This window comes from Corvus hawaiiensis, chromosome 12, assembly GCF_020740725.1.
Source record: "Corvus hawaiiensis isolate bCorHaw1 chromosome 12, bCorHaw1.pri.cur, whole genome shotgun sequence".
NCBI lineage: Eukaryota > Metazoa > Chordata > Aves > Passeriformes > Corvidae > Corvus > Corvus hawaiiensis.
Window position 1 is genome coordinate 20,093,651 of NC_063224.1, and position 17,782 is coordinate 20,111,432.

The 17,782-nt window shown below is 38.9% G+C and overlaps 1 protein-coding gene across 1 annotated transcript in view; it reads left to right on the forward strand.

The window, feature by feature from the left end:
• LOC125331903 (transcription initiation factor TFIID subunit 4-like) overlaps nt 1-17,782 on the forward strand; it is a 148,464-nt gene that overhangs the window by 25,905 nt on the left and 104,777 nt on the right. The window contains 2 exon segments of the mRNA XM_048316310.1: nt 7,585-7,690; nt 11,782-11,896. Coding sequence (XP_048172267.1) covers nt 7,585-7,690; nt 11,782-11,896 — 221 coding nt within the window.

Below are 17,782 nucleotides of genomic sequence, written 5' to 3' on the forward strand. Positions count from 1 at the left end.
CAGTGTGAAGAGCTTTTTTGACATGCCTGTGTCACAGGAGGAGCTGAAAACTGCTCAAGTAACATTGTGGAGATTGATCTGATGGGCAGGAGAAATTGGTTTTCTGTCTGTAAGGAGGTCACAGGTCTAGGGCTGAATTTTCATTTACTGGGTACATGAAATGACCCCTACATTTCCAAAAGGTCACAAATTGTGCAGAGCAAAACTATGGTTAATACTACTCCTTTTCTGGAAAATATTTGGGGAGAATACATTAAAAATCATAATGTATTTGCTTTAGTGTGAAACTGAAACTGTCTTTTCATATTTCCTTTAAATTTATCAGTCGTTAGTTAATAGAATCAAACATTACATTAACCAGGCACTTAATGACCCTCAAAGTAGTTCTATACAGACAAAAGCAGCATCAGACATCAAGAGTTACTGCATCAAAAGATCTTAGCACAGAAGCCATCAACTCAGGTTCCAAGCAGACAACAGAGCAGCAGCTCCATATCACCCCAGTAATTGCTCATAAGTATTGATTTTTTTGTAGTGACAGTGATCACACTGTCACAGCTCTCAGTGCTCCCCAAAATCAGAGCACAGAAAGAGCTGCTGGCCATCTTGTCTTGGACTTGTCCGGAAGAGGAAGATTGCAGCTGGCTTGCCTGAGGGTGGCCAGCACTGATGGAGGAACTGGCTGAGCTCCAGCTTTTCCAAGCCTGAAGCTCATTGGAGAGAGTTCCAGCTGGCTTTGCAAACTGTCCAGCTGCAGAAGGGCAAGCCTGTTTTAGAATATAGATCTTTTCATACCAGCCGATTTACAGTAGTCCAGTTTCCCTTAAAATGTGGAGGGTCTGTTAGCTGTTCCTTCCTTTGACTTTTCTATTTCTCAAAGGTGTCAGCTTTGGTGATGCTTTCTCCAGTTACACTGAGGTGCCTTGCAACATGAAAATCCTGTGTACACTGTCAGCATGCAGCATAGCTTGCACAAAGGCTTTGAAATGTACAATGTTAGCAGACATGAAAACAGGAGACTTTTTAATCTGTTTTGTACTGGAATTGTGTTCCAAACTATGAAAAACAATGCTTTATAAAGCTAGATAGTGCTACTTCTAGGTAGAGAAAAGGGGAACAATCTTAGGCTAATATTTTATTGATGAGACACTAATGAGATAATCCAGCAATCAATTTTTTAAATTGTTCTAAGTGCAATGTTCAAAGTTTGTCTAAATTGCCATTCTTAGAGTCCATGTGCTCTGTGTTGCCTCACAGATGCAGACATTGCCTGTCTTGTTTTGGGTGTTAACAGCAGGTAAAATTTGTATGAATAAGAGAGATGTTCTTTGTTACATGTGTTGAGGTTGTAAGTAGATTGATGAGTAATGGAGATGGATTTGCACTTTATGTATTGTATTGGCACTGACTGCATCATAAGGAGAAAGTACTCCTGGAGGTTAAAGCCAAGTATTAAACTTGAGTGATAAAAAACCCCAGTAAACCAGTGATCCATCTTAATTAAAACAAATTTAATTATATACAAAGTGGTATAAAGATTCATGCAGGTCTAGGATTAGGAGGGATGTATGGAAATACATCTGCACTAATTGTGCACAGTGTCCAGAGGGTAGACTCTGCCATATTCTAAGTTACATTAGAACAGGATTTGCTCAAACATTTACTGACACTTTCTCTGCACTGTCACAGTGGTTGGAGTCTCTCAAAGTTGAGATAGAGTAATGGAATTTGGAAACAAGATACAACAGCAGAATAAGAATTACGTTATATGGGGATGTTCCGCTTGGCTTTTTAATTCTCCACTGAAGCTTTTCTGGCATCACTTTTCTGTTCATGAATGAATGTAATTTGTACACATTTTAGTGAAATTTTAGGAAATCATTTTCTTTTTGCCTTGTCTGCAAGGCAGCTTAGAAATGGAAGAGTGATAGGCGGCTGTTTGGATAAAAGGAGTATTTTCTATTAATGAACTAATAAAGATCTAGCCACTGACGTGGAATTCGGTGTGCAATAAAATTTAAATTAAAATGGATGTCGAGCAGTAGATGTCTGGGATCCATTGACAGGAACAAAGCCTATCCTTGACAAATTGTATGCCTATTTGAAACACAGCCTAGTGAGTTTCTGAGCTGTTATCATGGACTTTATTTTCAGAATTTTGTGGGCTGTACGTTAATATAAGGAGAATATTGTCAATTATTGCTGTTTAGAAATCAATAACAAAAGGCCAGGCTTGCAAGCAAAGATTAAAAGAAAAGCTTAAGATAATTGAACACACACAACTTGGTCAAACACTGATCATATGGGAGAATAAAAGACCATTATTTGGAGCAGACCAAGATGGTATAAGTATGAATTACAGGATATAATTAAATGAAGTAGGATTTAGGTAGGATATAAGGCAAGATATCCTTAAAGAAAGAGAGAATATTAGATGGTAGATCAGACTCCCGGAGACAGTGATGAAAAAGTCGTAATTGAAAACACCCAAAAGTAGACCATTTGACCATTGTAGGAAGAATTGTATAATAAATTGAGGAGCAGGTGGGACAAGTGATCTTGTGGCTTCGGTTTTATTTTTCTTCATTTCTTTGTTGAAAACCTATACTCAATGGAATAATATTGTTGTCATATTAACATTAAAATTTATATGCTAAGTTTTTAAATAGTCGATTCATTTTATTTGGGAAGAAAAATAATTGCTTACGCAGATTTTGAGGCACCATTGAAAAACTGTAGCTGCTGCTGCAGTATGGTAAGCAATGGTAAATATGAATTCTAGGTCCATAAAAGCATGAACATTGTAAGTTAATGCTGCCAGATTACATGATAGCTGAGGTTTGATATGACATTTATCTTCAGGAGTGAGTAGACTGATAAATCACAAGTGGCATAGCCACAAGTGAGTTAGCAAGTGTTTACTCATGAGTGAAGATAAATGTCATATCAGACCACAGCCATTCTGAATTTTATATGTTTATGCATGTCTTGTTTCTTCCTTCCACAATTTTTTTTTTAACTTAATTCAGAGAAAAAAATGCTTGGTAAAGGATATATTTTTCAAATTTATTTTTGTTTTTCATTTTTCGCAGAAGCTCTTGTTTACTGTGTGTTTGTCTTTATTTCAGTACTCTATAGGTTTAAGCTTTTGGATCAGATGCTTTTGTTGCAAAGGGTGATTTCTGTGAATTGAGCTGGGCTGGTTTTGCAGGTCTTGTCAAGTAAAAGGGAGGCAAGTAAAGGCTGGAACCTCGTGCATCTGCACTGGTCCAGGAGATTTGCAAAATCCTTGTCCTCAGAAACTTTAGCAATCAGTTCTTATCTAATTGTCCTACAGGACTTTTCCTTTCAATGGTTTGTAGGTAGTGGCTCTTATTTCATTTTATCTCTCCTGTGCAGGCATGAGAAAGACTGATAACTTCTGTTCCCTTTCTGCTTCTGAACGTTTTATGTATTTTGGCTGGATTCTTTCTCAGTCTATATGTGTTGGTTGTGTTGTTGATTATTGGTCTGTGTTCATGCCTGTAATTTGTTCTCTGTCCTGCAAGAACTTACACAGTAGAAGATTCACACCTGTCATGGAATGATCATCACCTTTTGGCTTGAGATTAGCACCAGAGAGAACCATTACTTTATTCTCACAGAGTTATTGAATCTACGCTTTTTGAAGAAAACCCTTAGGGGAAAAAAAGAGAGTATTTTAGCTGTTGCCTCTTGTTATTCTGATTATCAGTAGTGTGATTGTTCTATAGCCTTTTTGTCTTCATGAGTCTGCTGCCTTATGGAAGCACCTTTGTATAAACATCCCTTTTTTCACCTGTGAAAATATAGTCAGCTTTAGCAAAGGACAGAGGAGTTACTGCAGTGTTGAGGGGGTGAGAGGAGGAACTGCTCTGGCAGAGCAGACAAATGATGAATCAAAGTGAGTGTGAATAGTGGAGAGAAGATGACAAGGGGAGAAGTGCAAAGATGAAATAAAAAGAAAGGGAGAATACGTTCTATTGTGAGAAATGTACATCTTACTTTGCAGAAAAATATTATTTTAAGGAAGAAAAATTTAGGTAACTGTTCACACATTGCACTTGAAGAAGCAATGCCGTGACTTTGCTGCTTTAGTGTGTTCCTTGAAGAGCTCCAAAGTGCAGCAGCCTAGGACATGATTCTTCAACTTCAGATAAATTGAAGAGAAATAACTAGTATATGACAGTACTTCCTATCTCAACGCTGTCTTGATGATAATTTTTTTTTGTAATTTTGCCATTTTCCAAACTATCAAATCCAGACAATGACTAAATCACATTCTGTCTTTTCTATTTTCTGTGCCTTTGTTGTTCTATTGTTGTGCTTGCTGTCTCCAGAGGTGTACATAATTAAAATGCTTCCCCTTTTAGTGGAGGTGGAATAATGAACAGTTTCTGTAAGCTTTGAAGACTTCTATATTTTGTCTTGTTACGTTTTGTGACTCAGCACTTTTATAAAATCCATGGTGATGTGTTTATGGACACAGTGGTGAAAGATTGGAAAGGACTCCTGGAGGTGTCTTGTGCAGCCTCCTGCTTACACATTAGGATGTCTCCCATGTGACCAGTTATGATTTGAGTGTCTTCAGGAAGAAATTACATGGCCTCTTGGGGTAGCCTGTTCCAGAGCTTGCCCACCCTCGTGGTAATTTTTTTTTCTTATATTACGTTGAAATTTCCTATATTCCAGCTAGTGTCTTTTGCATTACTTCCTTCTGCTCTCCACATCTGAAGAAGTCTGACTCTGTCTTCTGTACATCTTCCCAAAGGTCATTGAAAACAGCACTAAGATCTCCCCTTTTCTGAAGGCTGGAGTAATGTCCCTGATAACCGCAGTGTCCTAAAACTTCTGTATCTGCTCTCTGTCTGGGTCAGTGCTTGTGAACTGCTGAGTGGCATTCAGCTTTGATTCAGAATATGGATTGATAATGTGACATGGAGTACACTTGTTGTGTGTACTTCTAGTCTGTGAGAAATATGAAATAATTTGAGTTAATCATCTCCCAGACCAGCTTGCTAGTACACTTGCTCATTGTCTACAACTTTAAGGTCAAGCTCAGGACTTAATGGTAATTTTTATGATGTTGGGAAAACAGGCAAGAAGATTAGAACTGTTTGAATTCTCTTAATTGATGAAGTGTGGCTTAGATAGTTTATAAATTTTAATGCAGGATCCTCTAATGCATTGGTTTTTACTATGTCTCTAGTTTGCCTGCAAAGAAGTTACATACTCTGTTTCAGAAACAAATTGCTAATATTAATTCCTTAATGACTTCCAGATCTGGAGATTGCATGTGTGTAGAAACATTTCTTAAAACTCCAGTACAGAAACTAGGATTTAGTGTAAAATGCTACTCTGAGGTCTCGTGCAGTTGTTCTTTTGAAAGAGTATGTGCTTGTTTCTGATTGGTTTCTGTGTGGAGTTGAAGATGATGATTTTGGTCTCTGCCCCTTGGAAAAGTTTGTTTCTCAATAATTTTCTGCACTCTTAGCGTTTGTATGTACATTGAAGTCCTAGTACAGTACATGACAAAAGAAAAGTTTTTGGAAATTGGAAACATTGGCATTTCCTATGTCATCTTAAAAGGTTAAATATTGTCCTGTCTTTAATGGTGTTAGCAGCTCATTTTGTACGGTATTCACATTAAAATATTGTTCAAGGGAAACAGATTTTGGTTCTGAACTGTAGAAGTTGCTTCACAGAGAGGAAAAAAAAGGTAATTGCAGAGGATTACTGTAATACCAGATAGTGGTTCTGTCCAGAGGTCCCACACATCTCCTTTATGGCCTGGCTTCTGGCCCATTAGGGTACAGCAGTTTTTCTTTACTATTCTCTGTAAACTTGTCCAATAAATTACTGTAAAAGTGGCAATATTCTCCTTTTTCATACCAATGTAGGTTTTTTTCACGTGGACTATTGTCTTTTTACCAAAACCACACTTGTTCATGTTTCCTGTGCATCAAAATGCAGTTAAATTCAACTTTTTTCTATTTTTTTCACTGATCAACTCTGTTTCTTTCCTGTTTTTAAGCATGGTAGCTACTTTATTCTTTCCCCTCTGAGTGTGGCTATTCACTCACTGTCTTGACCAAATAAATTTATATCTATTTGCTCCATTTCTGTGCTTAGTAGAGATGCTACATTTTCCTTCAGTGTCCATAGTTGAAGCTGAATCCTTAATCTTTTTTCCCTTTTCTCTTTCTGCAAGGTGGTTATTGCTAATACTTCTACATCCACAGATTTATTATAACTTTTCAGCTCTCTGTATTTTAGGATGTGCAAAATGCAGTTGTGTAACTTCAGAATGGCCCTATTTTTTTTTCTCCAGAGTACATCACAGGTCCCTCATGACTCTTTTCTTGTTTGTAGTTTTCACCTGCCTCCCTTTCCAGTTTTGGAGCCCTGGTTCCTGCTAATGGAACGGTTTCCTCATTGCTCAGCCTCTACTTTTGCGTCTCATTTGCAGATGCTGTTTCTCCTTTCCTTTTGTCCATAGGTTGCTTTGCAGGCAGAGGTTTGGCTGTTTGTTGTCCAGCTAAGTCAAGTGTGTTTAGATACTCTCTGTAGGAGTGGTGCCGAGTGGAGGTGCAGTGTGGTGCTGCCTTCCAGGAGGGAATGCTGCATCCCGCCTCGGGGGCCAGCAGACGCCTCATGCAGTGGGAGGAACTCAGTTGTGCCTGTGAGGAGCACGTGGCTTCTGGAGTTGCCATGCTTGAGTTGTGGCTGGAATCTTACCTGGAGCTATTTGCCAGTGGTTTATTTTCGAAGTTCAGTTATGGGGTTTTTTACAGCTCTGCAGCATCCACACATCTTTCTGAATCTTCTGTTCATTATGTCTGTGCCTGCCTTGTCCCTGATCATGTGAATGTACATTTTGCTGTTGATTAAACATGACCCTTGCACGTGTTTTTTTTTTTTTTTTTTTTTAATTTGATTTGTTTATGGGTCAAATTTTAAGTTTCTAACCCAGGTTTAGTTTTGGGGAAGGACTTCAGAACTTGAATTAGTAGTAAGTGAAAGCTTGAGAATATCCAGTTAGCATATAAAAGATTCATAGTATATGATCACCACAAAACTTGGTTTGCTTTCTTGTGTATATCTGACTTTGAAACCCATAATATTTTAGGATTTATTTTTAGTATGTTTTCTTTAAAAAGCGTAGATACTTAGTGCAAGGCCTGATGTTTGTAGGTGGATACCACTACAATTATTGCAGCATTTTCTTCTACAAAACTGCTTTTCTTCCTAGTAAAATTTCTGAAGACAAAAGTCTAAATTTTAATATTAACCTTATGACTTTGAAATACATTTTTAATGAAGGTTGTGAGATATGACATCTGTGTCGTATATGATTTGATTTTTTTTTTTAAAGCATAATGGCAAAATAGGTATATACACACACACACAACCACATGCATTACATGAATATGACTTTTGTCACCAGCTGGTTGTGCTTGTAGAGATCCACGTGCTTATCTTGGTGATTACAGGTATTAGTGTATTTACGTTGTGTGTGTTTGTGTATAAAGAGTATAATGTAAGTATACTTTTCTTTAATAATAGCAGATTATCCAGTCAACATCTGCTCAAACTGTGAAACGAACCCCTGCTTGCCAGACTACCCAGATTAGGATGCCAGTGGTAATAACTCAGACCATTAGACCACAAGGTATGGGTTTAAATGTTTTAGTGAGATTGTTACCTTTGTATGAATTTCGTTGTAATTACAAACGAGTAGCATGGAAAAACTTACAGTGTTGACATTGGCAACATTGTTGACATTTATTTTTTACCTCATGCTGGCTGAAGAATGCATGTTTTCATGTGCAGTTTCAAGGTGTTTTGGACCAACACAGTGAAATGTTTTGGAACAACCTTAGGACTAAACTCTCACATGTTTAGCTCCTTACTTAGCAGTTTTTCATGGAAAGTTCTAAACCAGGTCAGGAACTTGGCTCTCACTGTCCTAAACTGTAACTCTGGGCCAAGAAAGAAATTCTTAATTTTCCTGAAGCCTCGTGGTTACCTCAATTAAATCATCCTATTTCTAATTCATACTCCTGAAGCAGAACATGGCAGTCCCCATCTCTGCAGCTACTGAGGTCAAGGTGGGAGCCCTAGGGAAATTTCTCAAGCCTCAGGTTGGTTTTCTTTGACTCCTGTCAGTATGTTTACTTTTTGGTGAGGTCACAGACTGACAACAGCAACCTGACATGCCGTGATTAGCCACAGCATGTGGTTTGTACACACCTTCCTCATCTGTCTGTGCACAGGTGGGTTCATGTTTGGCTGATACTTCCCACTTTTTAAGAGGATTCTTGAAGCCTCCTTGCTTCCTAATAAATACCCATTTGTTTCTTTCTACCACTGAACCTCTTAGGCTCGGGTTTTATTTTTCCTGAATATGTGTGAGAATATCTTACTGGATGTGGGCATTTACATGATTGAGGGTTTGTAATGGAATACAGAGCTTGTCATCTTCAGGTACTGAATCAGGAATCAGACTAGTTTAAATGCACATAAAAGCTATTGCTGCCTACTCGACTTCATTGCTTGGTCGTTTCTGTTCTCCTTGGGAAAAAAAGCACCAAAAATGTGTAAGAGCAGTTGATGTTTTACTTGCTCTGTTCTCTTAAGGGAATCCAAAGGTTGAATGGACACAGAGACCAAGCTGTCGCTGTAATCCTGTAGGCTGTTTTTCCAAGTTAGGAAGAAATACATTTGCTCACCATAAGATGTGTTTATTTGATAGCACTGATACTCATGTCTTGAGTTTATAACGTGTCCATGCATCTTATAGCATGAGCTTTCACTTCTGACTAATGTGTCTGAGAGTGAAGGCAGATTTCATTTCTTTACTTGTTCAGTCTCCAAGTTGTGAATGTCAACAGTGTGCTGAGAATTTGCATGATACTGGCATCTTTTTTTTTTTTTAAACAGTAGATTCAGAATGTGAGTTCATTCTTGGTAGCCCTTGATCAGCCAGTGCAATGCAACTTAACGGGCAGTTTGGCTTGTGGTAGATGGTGGTTTCGTAAAAGCCAATTTATGCAAGATCCTACTTTCTTGTGATCTTATTCCAATTCTCAGGTTTGGTTAAGCCCTCCAGTATATTGTTTTATTTACACAGACCAAACAAACAAGAATAGGCATTTAGAAAACATCCCAGTATGAAATCAGTCATCCTGCAGCCCATGTCTAAGGGAGCAGTCTGCCTGTGTGCTGGCAGCACTGTCAGAGTGCTTCATTGTGATATAGTGTTAAAACCTTCTTCTGTAAACGCCAGTGTAATGATATTTTATACTGACCTAGGTATTCCTGCAGAAGGAGATAATATACTGGAATAGGACATCATCTAAATAAAAACTACAGTAGCATAATTTTGTGGAGTGTGACTTGCTAAGCATAGTTACATCAGAACTGAGCTGACCTCCACAAAGTGCTGCATTTTCCTCCTTGACAGGAGTGAGTCTCCCAAGTGTAAGGTCTCTTCAGTACATCCATGTGAACAGACTGTAATGCTTCTTAAAACAGTAGTTTAGATAAAATTGGCAGGGTTTAAGGACTTTTATATAAATAAAATTACTTCCATGCCAGTGGAAGTAACACCAATGTTGCTGCATGAAAAATTCACACTCCTTTACCAAAGCACTCTGCTGGTATAAAATTAGGTGAATTCCATCTTATGGATGGAGGAATTGAGCCAAATAATAAAGTAATTAACGAGCGTATTTGTTGCAGCTATTTAACCTATGCTGGAATACAGCTAGGAATTTATAAGTGCCTAAATTTGGGCTTATTTTTCTAAATCATGCTAATTAAAATTTGAAGCAAGAGTCCAGTGGTGAAAGACTCTGTATGTCATTACCAATCCCATGAAATATCTAGGCCCACAGGTGATTTTAATTTTCAAAATATGCTCTGCCCCGTAATAAAAATGGATGTTTTAGGCATATTTTTGTCTAACCCTTAGTCATGCACAGCTGTGATCTATTTAAACCAGAAAACTTAAATGTCGTCCCAAATCCTACATTCACTTTGCCAGATCCATTGAGTAGAATTACATATACTTGGGATGAATGTGAGACTTAATTCTTCCATATCCAGTGCAGACATACTGTTTTCCTGAGACCAAGAGGTGAACTGCTCTGTTGCTGTACCCTTTTGAGTTTTGGGGGTGTTTTTCGATGAAAAATTATCACCTGTAGAAAACAAAGCATTGATACTGATTCCAAAGAAATACAATATTAATTCTGGAGGAGTGCTGTTGCTTAATTTTGCCATTGCAGTAATTTTCAAGGTTAACACATTTTTAATCTTCTAGATCTTAGTTGTACAAAGCAGAAATCTGCTAATTTTTATTATTGTATTATTTCTTTCCTTCCTTCCAGTTCACTTAGTAGAAAACCTTTCCATTAGTTCATCTGGAATAGATGAATGAATTGTCTGGTCCATGAACTAATGCTGTCTGTGACATCTCATGGACCTTGAATATTCTGATGACAAAATATTTTTATTCCCCAGGCTTGACCCTGAAGTCCTAAATCTGGTTTTGTATTTGCTAATGTTGAGAGTCCACATTACAGTTTATTTATACAGATGGAGAACTCAACAAACTCTATCAAATTAGTTTCTCGTTAAGATCATATGTTGGAGTTGATGAAGACTTCAAAATAAAAAAAAAACAAAACAATGCAGGACTCATTCAGAGCTAACAGCTTTGTATTAGCCAAGAAGTGTTCTTAAAAGGATTTATTAGGATAGTTGTGTTTCAGGTTTTTATTATTCATGAAAGAAAAATACTATAACTCTACTGAGGTTCTTACCATGCCATTTATATGCAACTGAGTCATTGGGGTGCAGGAACAACTCCCATGTCCTTCTCAAAGTCTCAAACACTACATCTGTAATGCTCAATAGAATGGAGTGATACACAAGAAAAAGGTGAGGTCTTTTAAATCAAGTAGACATGAGTTATTTTTGCATGCCAAAACACAGGTGGGATTAAAGGAAACACAAAATGTAACCCAAGTAAATGTGTTTAGGCAGTCAAGGAGTGCTTACTCCAAAAGTTTCACGTCAGAGAGGAATTAAGATCTCTTTAATTTACTGAATGTCCACCTCACTTTGGCTCATTTAGAAAGTCCTGTTTTACTTGTAATTCAAGATCTGTAAAGTCTAGATACAGACATGAATTATTTTTGAATCATTGTTTTCAAGATCAGAAAGCAAAAGACAAACTGTTATGGGGGGTGTGTGTCAAATTTGGCAATAGTGTTTTTTCTTTTATATGCAATGCAAAACATTTTAAAATACATGCAGTGCTTTCAGCTCTGAAATACATGTTTTTCACTGCAATAAAGAACAATTTCTATATAGAAAATGTAAAAGACATAGTTAATGCCCTGAGTGACTCTGACTTGAACATTTCAAATTCTCCGTCTTTATTCTATATACATTATCCAGAAAAGTGGTTTACTGGCAATTGCAAACACACTTATAGCCATTATAAATATTATAGCTGTATATGGCCAGTGGTTTTCAGTTTTGGAATCTTCACTGTTCTGTAGATATTGAACAAACTGTAATGTTAATATAAATTTTGTATTTTAAATTGTTCTTCTTCAGCATGTAATCTTTAAAAATAATAACTTCCTTTGTTTGCAATTTACAGACAGTTAAATTTAGTTCCTGGACAGAAGGTTCTTTGATGTAAATTGTCTAAGACAGCTCATAATAACATTGCTTGGTGTTTTTCAGGCACAGTAGGGAAGGCACCAACAATACAAGCCAGTAAAAGTCCTGGGGGCTTTGGTGTTCAGGTCTCTGCAAATCAGAAAAACAAGCTGAATGACCCTGGAGGTGGTTCTTTCAGGTAAAAAAAGAAAAAATAATAATGAAAAAATGCGGTGGGGTGGGGGGGGCGGGATCTGAAGTATAAAACAGAATTTAGAATTGGTGTAACACCAGAGGGCAGTCTTTTACAATAATTCCTGTCTTTTTTCGCTGGGATTGGATGGCAATTTTCATACTTAATTCTATTTTTTAAAAAGGGAGGGGATCATTACGTATCTTGAGGATTTTTCTCTAAATGCACATTTTAATGTTTAGCAAAACCCTAAATTCTGTGGATTATAATAAAACTTCTGCTGAATGGAATTATGTGCACGAGGATTTAAAAGAATCTCTGGTTGTTGTTATGTATTGGATTCTACTGCTCCTCTGGAATGTGTCTTGCTGGGAAGATCCTGGTTGTGAGGACAAGGCCTCTGTGGAGAGGCCCCTCCTCGGCCAGGGACAATCCCAGGGGCCTGGGAGGGGATCCCTGCCTGGGGGGGAGTGTTGCTCTTGGTTTTAAAGAGAAGACTTTGCTGCATCTGAGCTGCCTGTGCTTCCTTAGCTCATAGAGGTTGGGTGGTTTGTGGGCCCCTGTAGGAATCAGGTGCTGCAAAGGTTCAGCACAGTAGCAGTGATGCACTGAGCTGCTCTGCCAGTTCTTTAGTACTCCAAACTTTTCTTCATATATATTTGGGATATTTTTACTTTTTATAATGAAAAGCAGATCTTATGTTTACTGCATTTTGCTCTTGCTAACACCATTTTAGTTGTGTTAAAATATTTTCTTTCTTTATTGAATGACAAAATATTCCTAGATTTTAATGTTCATCTAGGATTCTTATGTTGCTCTGACATCATCAAACCACTAATTAATTTTCAGGCTTATCCTTTTGCAGGTGAAGTAAAAGAGAATTTGTAGCTCTTTGAAATATCTCTGCTTTGAGGCATGTCAGTATTGTAACTAATAGTGGTAGTACTTAGTATTAATCTGGAAGCAAAATCATTCAATTTTTCATTTTCCAATGCTTTTGCCTCCCACTGAGTATTTAAATGAATTAAAATGTCTGTTGGGTTCAATTGTACTGTCTTAATAAGTATTTTTTATGTTTGTAAGCAACATGAGCATTTATTCTTCGTTAGTATAGCTTTCAATTTTACATACACCAAAAGGGACAGCATTTTTTTAACTGGGTGTTGTAAACTGTGCCAGGATTGATTCTTGCATTCACTTAGTTTATACATAGAATATATTAGGTTAGCTGGAATTGTTAATTTTCCCTTGGGGAGAAGCAAGTGCTCAAGGCACTGATTGATAAATCAATAAATCTTTAGTGAGTTTGGTAAATAAGCTGTCAAGGGTGTATGTCATTTTTCCTCTAGAGAACAAATTTTAGTCAGAATGAATGTGTTTGTTTCCTTACATTGTTTTCTCCTTCTAAATAGTAAGACACAAAGCTGCATTTAAATAAGTCCATAAAATTGCAAGGATTTATTAAACAGCAGCAAAGATCAAGCTTTTTCCTGATATCTTAACAAAGAATTCAGTTGTTTGCATATTTGCATTTCAACCCCTAACCTCTCCTGAGGACAAATAGATGTCTGACTATTAAGCCTAAAGGCACAGAGCTGGAAATCTGTATTAATCCTCTGAATGCTGACTAGTTTTCCTCAACATTCCCAGCGTGTGTGAAGAATGTGTTTTTAGCCAGAAGGCAAACTGGCATCTAAAGCAAAGCAAGAATTTTGAAAAATAGTTGTGTTATGTATAAATTTATTTTGCCCTTAGTGTTTTATTATTGCATATTTGTTTCATTATTTTACATTCTGCTTTCTTTAAAATAACTTACTTGAGCTTTTCACTTTCGTGAGCCAAGTGTTGGTCACTAGAAACAGAAATTTGAACTTTTTTTTTTAAAGATCTAGCAATTAAGAATTTTGCAAATTGCATCTATGCATTTAAGGTCAACGTTTATTAATGAACTGCAAGACTTTACATGAGTTCATTGTTTGTTACAGTAGCTGTTCTGTGATGCAGAGTTCTCAACCCAAGATTTCTGCAACATGAAGCTGTGCTTGTGAAATGTTAGGTCACCTTTTTTGGTATTAAATTTATTGTTGCTGTATTTTTCAGCGAGAACTACAGACAAGCCCAGTTAGTTGACTTTTCGACTCTATTAATACCTAAGGATAGAAATATGAATTCCTTTTCTAGTAATTTTTGTTTGTTTTGCAAGCAAAGGTCTAGGCTTAGGTTTGTACCATAACAGGCCAGCTTGAGGTTTCTGTAGCTGAGAGAAGCAAAAATCCCCCTGAAGTCTGCCAGGGCCTTGCATATTTGTCTACAGCTGCTACTCATCACCTCGTTGGTCCCCCCAGAGCTCCCCCGGACACCAGCTCCTCCTGATGGTGGTGAAAGCAGCAGGCTCTCAAGTGACTCTTACCCACAGTTCAGGTAGTGGCCACTATAGGGAACTAGTGGAAACATTTGTTCCTGATACTGAGATGGAATAATGTCAGTTGGAAGGTCCAGCTTCCCGCTCAAGGCAGGTTTGGTTGGATCAGGGACTGGTCCATATGTGCTCTGCATTTCTCCAAGGACAGAGGTGGATGTTTGTCCTCTTGCATTATCCCACCACTTCCAAACTGTGCTGGACAGGGCTCAGTGGCATTGCCTGGCAAGGCCAGAAGTGAGCAGATCTATCCCTTGGTGTGTGGGATGATGCTGTGTTTTGTTTGCCATAGGGTGCCAGGTAGCCAGGCGCTCCTTCCTTTGCACAGCAACCTTTTTTTTTCTGAAGTGGTATTTCCAAGTTACGTCTGACCTCCTGGAGCCTGTCAGTGTCAGGTTTTATACAGCCAGTGTGATGGGGTTTGTTTCCAGAAGTAGCTCTGTGAAGCCTCTGAGATCATTTGAAGCTGATCTTAGTACCTGTATTTTATTCTGCTGCCTGGCTGCATTTTGAGGTAGAGTCTATGTGGAAATAAAAAATTCGTTTTCAGACCTCCCTTGAATAGCCAAAAAAATCTCTTGTCTAGTGTTATTTGCATTTTTAAAAATAAAAGTTTAACAGCATAGCTCTGACAAAATGCCTCACAATGCATGATGTTACATCTAATAATGTGCAAAGCAGCTTGCCCTTGAAGTGGTAGAAAGCTAATGTAGATGTTGAATGGATAACTTCAAAATTTGCATCTCAAAATGGTACATGACAAAACCTTACCCTTGAAGTTTCTTAGTTTTTCGAAGTGAATATTTCAAGCTATAAGGTGACTGTGATTTTTCCATGTATTTCAAAATATAGAAAATTGCTGACTGTAAATGTGGTATGTTCTGTCATCCCTTCTGCTTATCAGGGAGAAGATTCTGCATAGACCATAAATGAATTGTGTGGCAAAGCAGTATTAGGGACACATTTCAAATTATAGCATGAAAGTCAGAATAAACATTTTAATTAATGTGTAACTGGAACCTATGCCATTATAAAATATAATACAGTAGTGGCTGTTCGGTAATTTCACGGCACCATTTCTATGCAATGTATTGTTGTTAATGTCTGATCGTGTGATCCATGGACTCTGTGGACTTTCTCAGAGTCTTGTGTACATGTAGGGACTTTGTACTAATGACATGCAGTTCCCTTGTAAGAGAGAGGGGTATCAATAGTCTAATGCTGTCTCAATTGCTTTATGCATTCTTCTGGCTTATTTGGGAGCAGTTCAGTATTGCAGTTTGGAACAGCACTGGCTCAAATCTCACAAAGTGCATGAGGAAGAAAAACTGTGCAATCATGGAGTTAAGGTTTGTTCATAAAGAAAATGCTACCAGATTTTTATAATGGCTTGTCTTAGTTTAAACAAAATTTTTGAAACCTTTTACAGATAACTGTGCGAATACTTTGGGTTTTCTTGCTTACTTTCAGATAAGATTTTTTTTTTTTTTAGTAATTGCATGAGTGTTTTTAATGAAGAGGAAAGAGAAAGTTGTTAAAAGAGGTTGAATATAGGAGGAAGAATTGGACTCTTCGACTATTTGAAGATACAGTTTGTGTTTGGAGGGAGTTTGAGAACTCATGCTGTCTTAAAAATATCATGTGTGTTGGAATGTTAGATTCATCCTATAAGAGTCAGAATTTAATTCAGTAAAAACCAGAAATATTTACTGAAACAGTAGAATTAGCATAATAATATATACCAAGAAATAAGAAATTGTTAAATACTGTGCTCTGATGAAGGAGGAAAGATAGACAGTAATCATCAGTCTAGACGACCACTGGATGGCATCTTTGTTCCACAGAATGACTTCTGAAAACTCACTTATCTGGGCTTAGAAGTTCACTTTTATAGGAAATTGTTTGGCGAGAATACCAACTCTCTTTATATATAAATGTATGTTTCAGTATCCAAATATTTTTCATCATGAGGTTCCTTAAAGTAAAGAAGAATATATGGATAGGGTTTTTCTTGTCAGAAAAAATTGTAGTCCCAGCTGTGATTAATATATTTCTTATCTGTCTTCCATGTAATACTGAAAGAAAAAAAAAAAGGATGTGCTTGCAAATTGTAGCTTGCAAGTGTAAGAAGGAAGAAAATTATTCTGTCCAGGAGTTACAGTGATGGTCTTTGTAAGTGCTATTGTATCGGTTTTGATAATTCCATTGAAATCTAGTTTGTGCCCAAAATACTTGTCTGGTTTTATTTCAGAAAATATTTATTTATAATGTGGTCACAGATCTGTATGCTAAATACAAATTGGAGTAGCTAAACTACTACACGGAAGGAAGGTAAAAGACCGACTGTACTTTCTTCAGCTCTGAAATAAAAGGAGAGAGAAGTATAAACTTCTCTTAAAAGTTGTGTTCTGGAAGTCAAGACTGCTGTCTTGATTTTTTTTTTTTTTTTTTATAATGGATGGTTGCTTGAAGGAGATGAAAGTACCTCTGTCCTGGCAACCTGATGTGGAAACACAGGGCTGAGACTTGCTTGCAGCTGGCCAGGCTGTGCCCAGCTGTGCCGAGTGCTCGCTGAAGGGCGCGGGGCGGTGGGCTGTGTGTGCAGCCAGCACCGGGGTCCTGCTCTCTCCTGTTTCACCAGGCTCCTCTGGGGCGGTGGGCTGTGTGTGCAGCCAGCACCGGGGTCCTGCTCTCTCCTGTCTCACCAGGCTCCTCCAGGGCTGTGGGCTGTGTGTGCAGCCAGCACCGGGGTCCTGCTCTCTCCTGTTTCACCAGGCTCCTCCGGGGCTGTGGGCTGTGTGTGCAGCCAGCACCGGGGTCCTGCTCTCTCCTGTTTCACCAGGCTCCTCCAGGGCTGTGGGCTGTGTGTGCAGCCAGCACCGGGGTCCTGCTCTCTCCTGTTTCACCAGGCTCCTCTGGGGCTGTGTGTGCAGCCAGCACCGGGGTCCTGCTCTCTCCTGTCTCACCAGGCTCCTCTGGGGCGGTGGGCTGTGTGTGCAGCCAGCACCGGGGTCCTGCTCTCTCCTGTCTCACCAGGCTCCTCCAGGGCTGTGGGCTGTGTGTGCAGCCAGCACCGGGGTCCTGCTCTCTCCTGTTTCACCAGGCTCCTCCGGGGCTGTGGGCTGTGTGTGCAGCCAGCACCGGGGTCCTGCTCTCTCCTGTTTCACCAGGCTCCTCCAGGGCTGTGGGCTGTGTGTGCAGCCAGCACCGGGGTCCTGCTCTCTCCTGTTTCACCAGGCTCCTCTGGGGCTGTGTGTGCAGCCAGCACCGGGGTCCTGCTCTCTCCTGTCTCACCAGGCTCCTCCGGGGCTGTGGGCTGTGTGTGCAGCCAGCACCGGGGTCCTGCTCTCTCCTGTCTCACCAGGCTCCTCTGGGGCGGTGGGCTGTGTGTGCAGCCAGCACCAGGGTCCTGCTCTCTCCTGTTTCACCAGGCTCCTCCAGGGCTGTGGGCTGTGTGTGCAGCCAGCACCGGG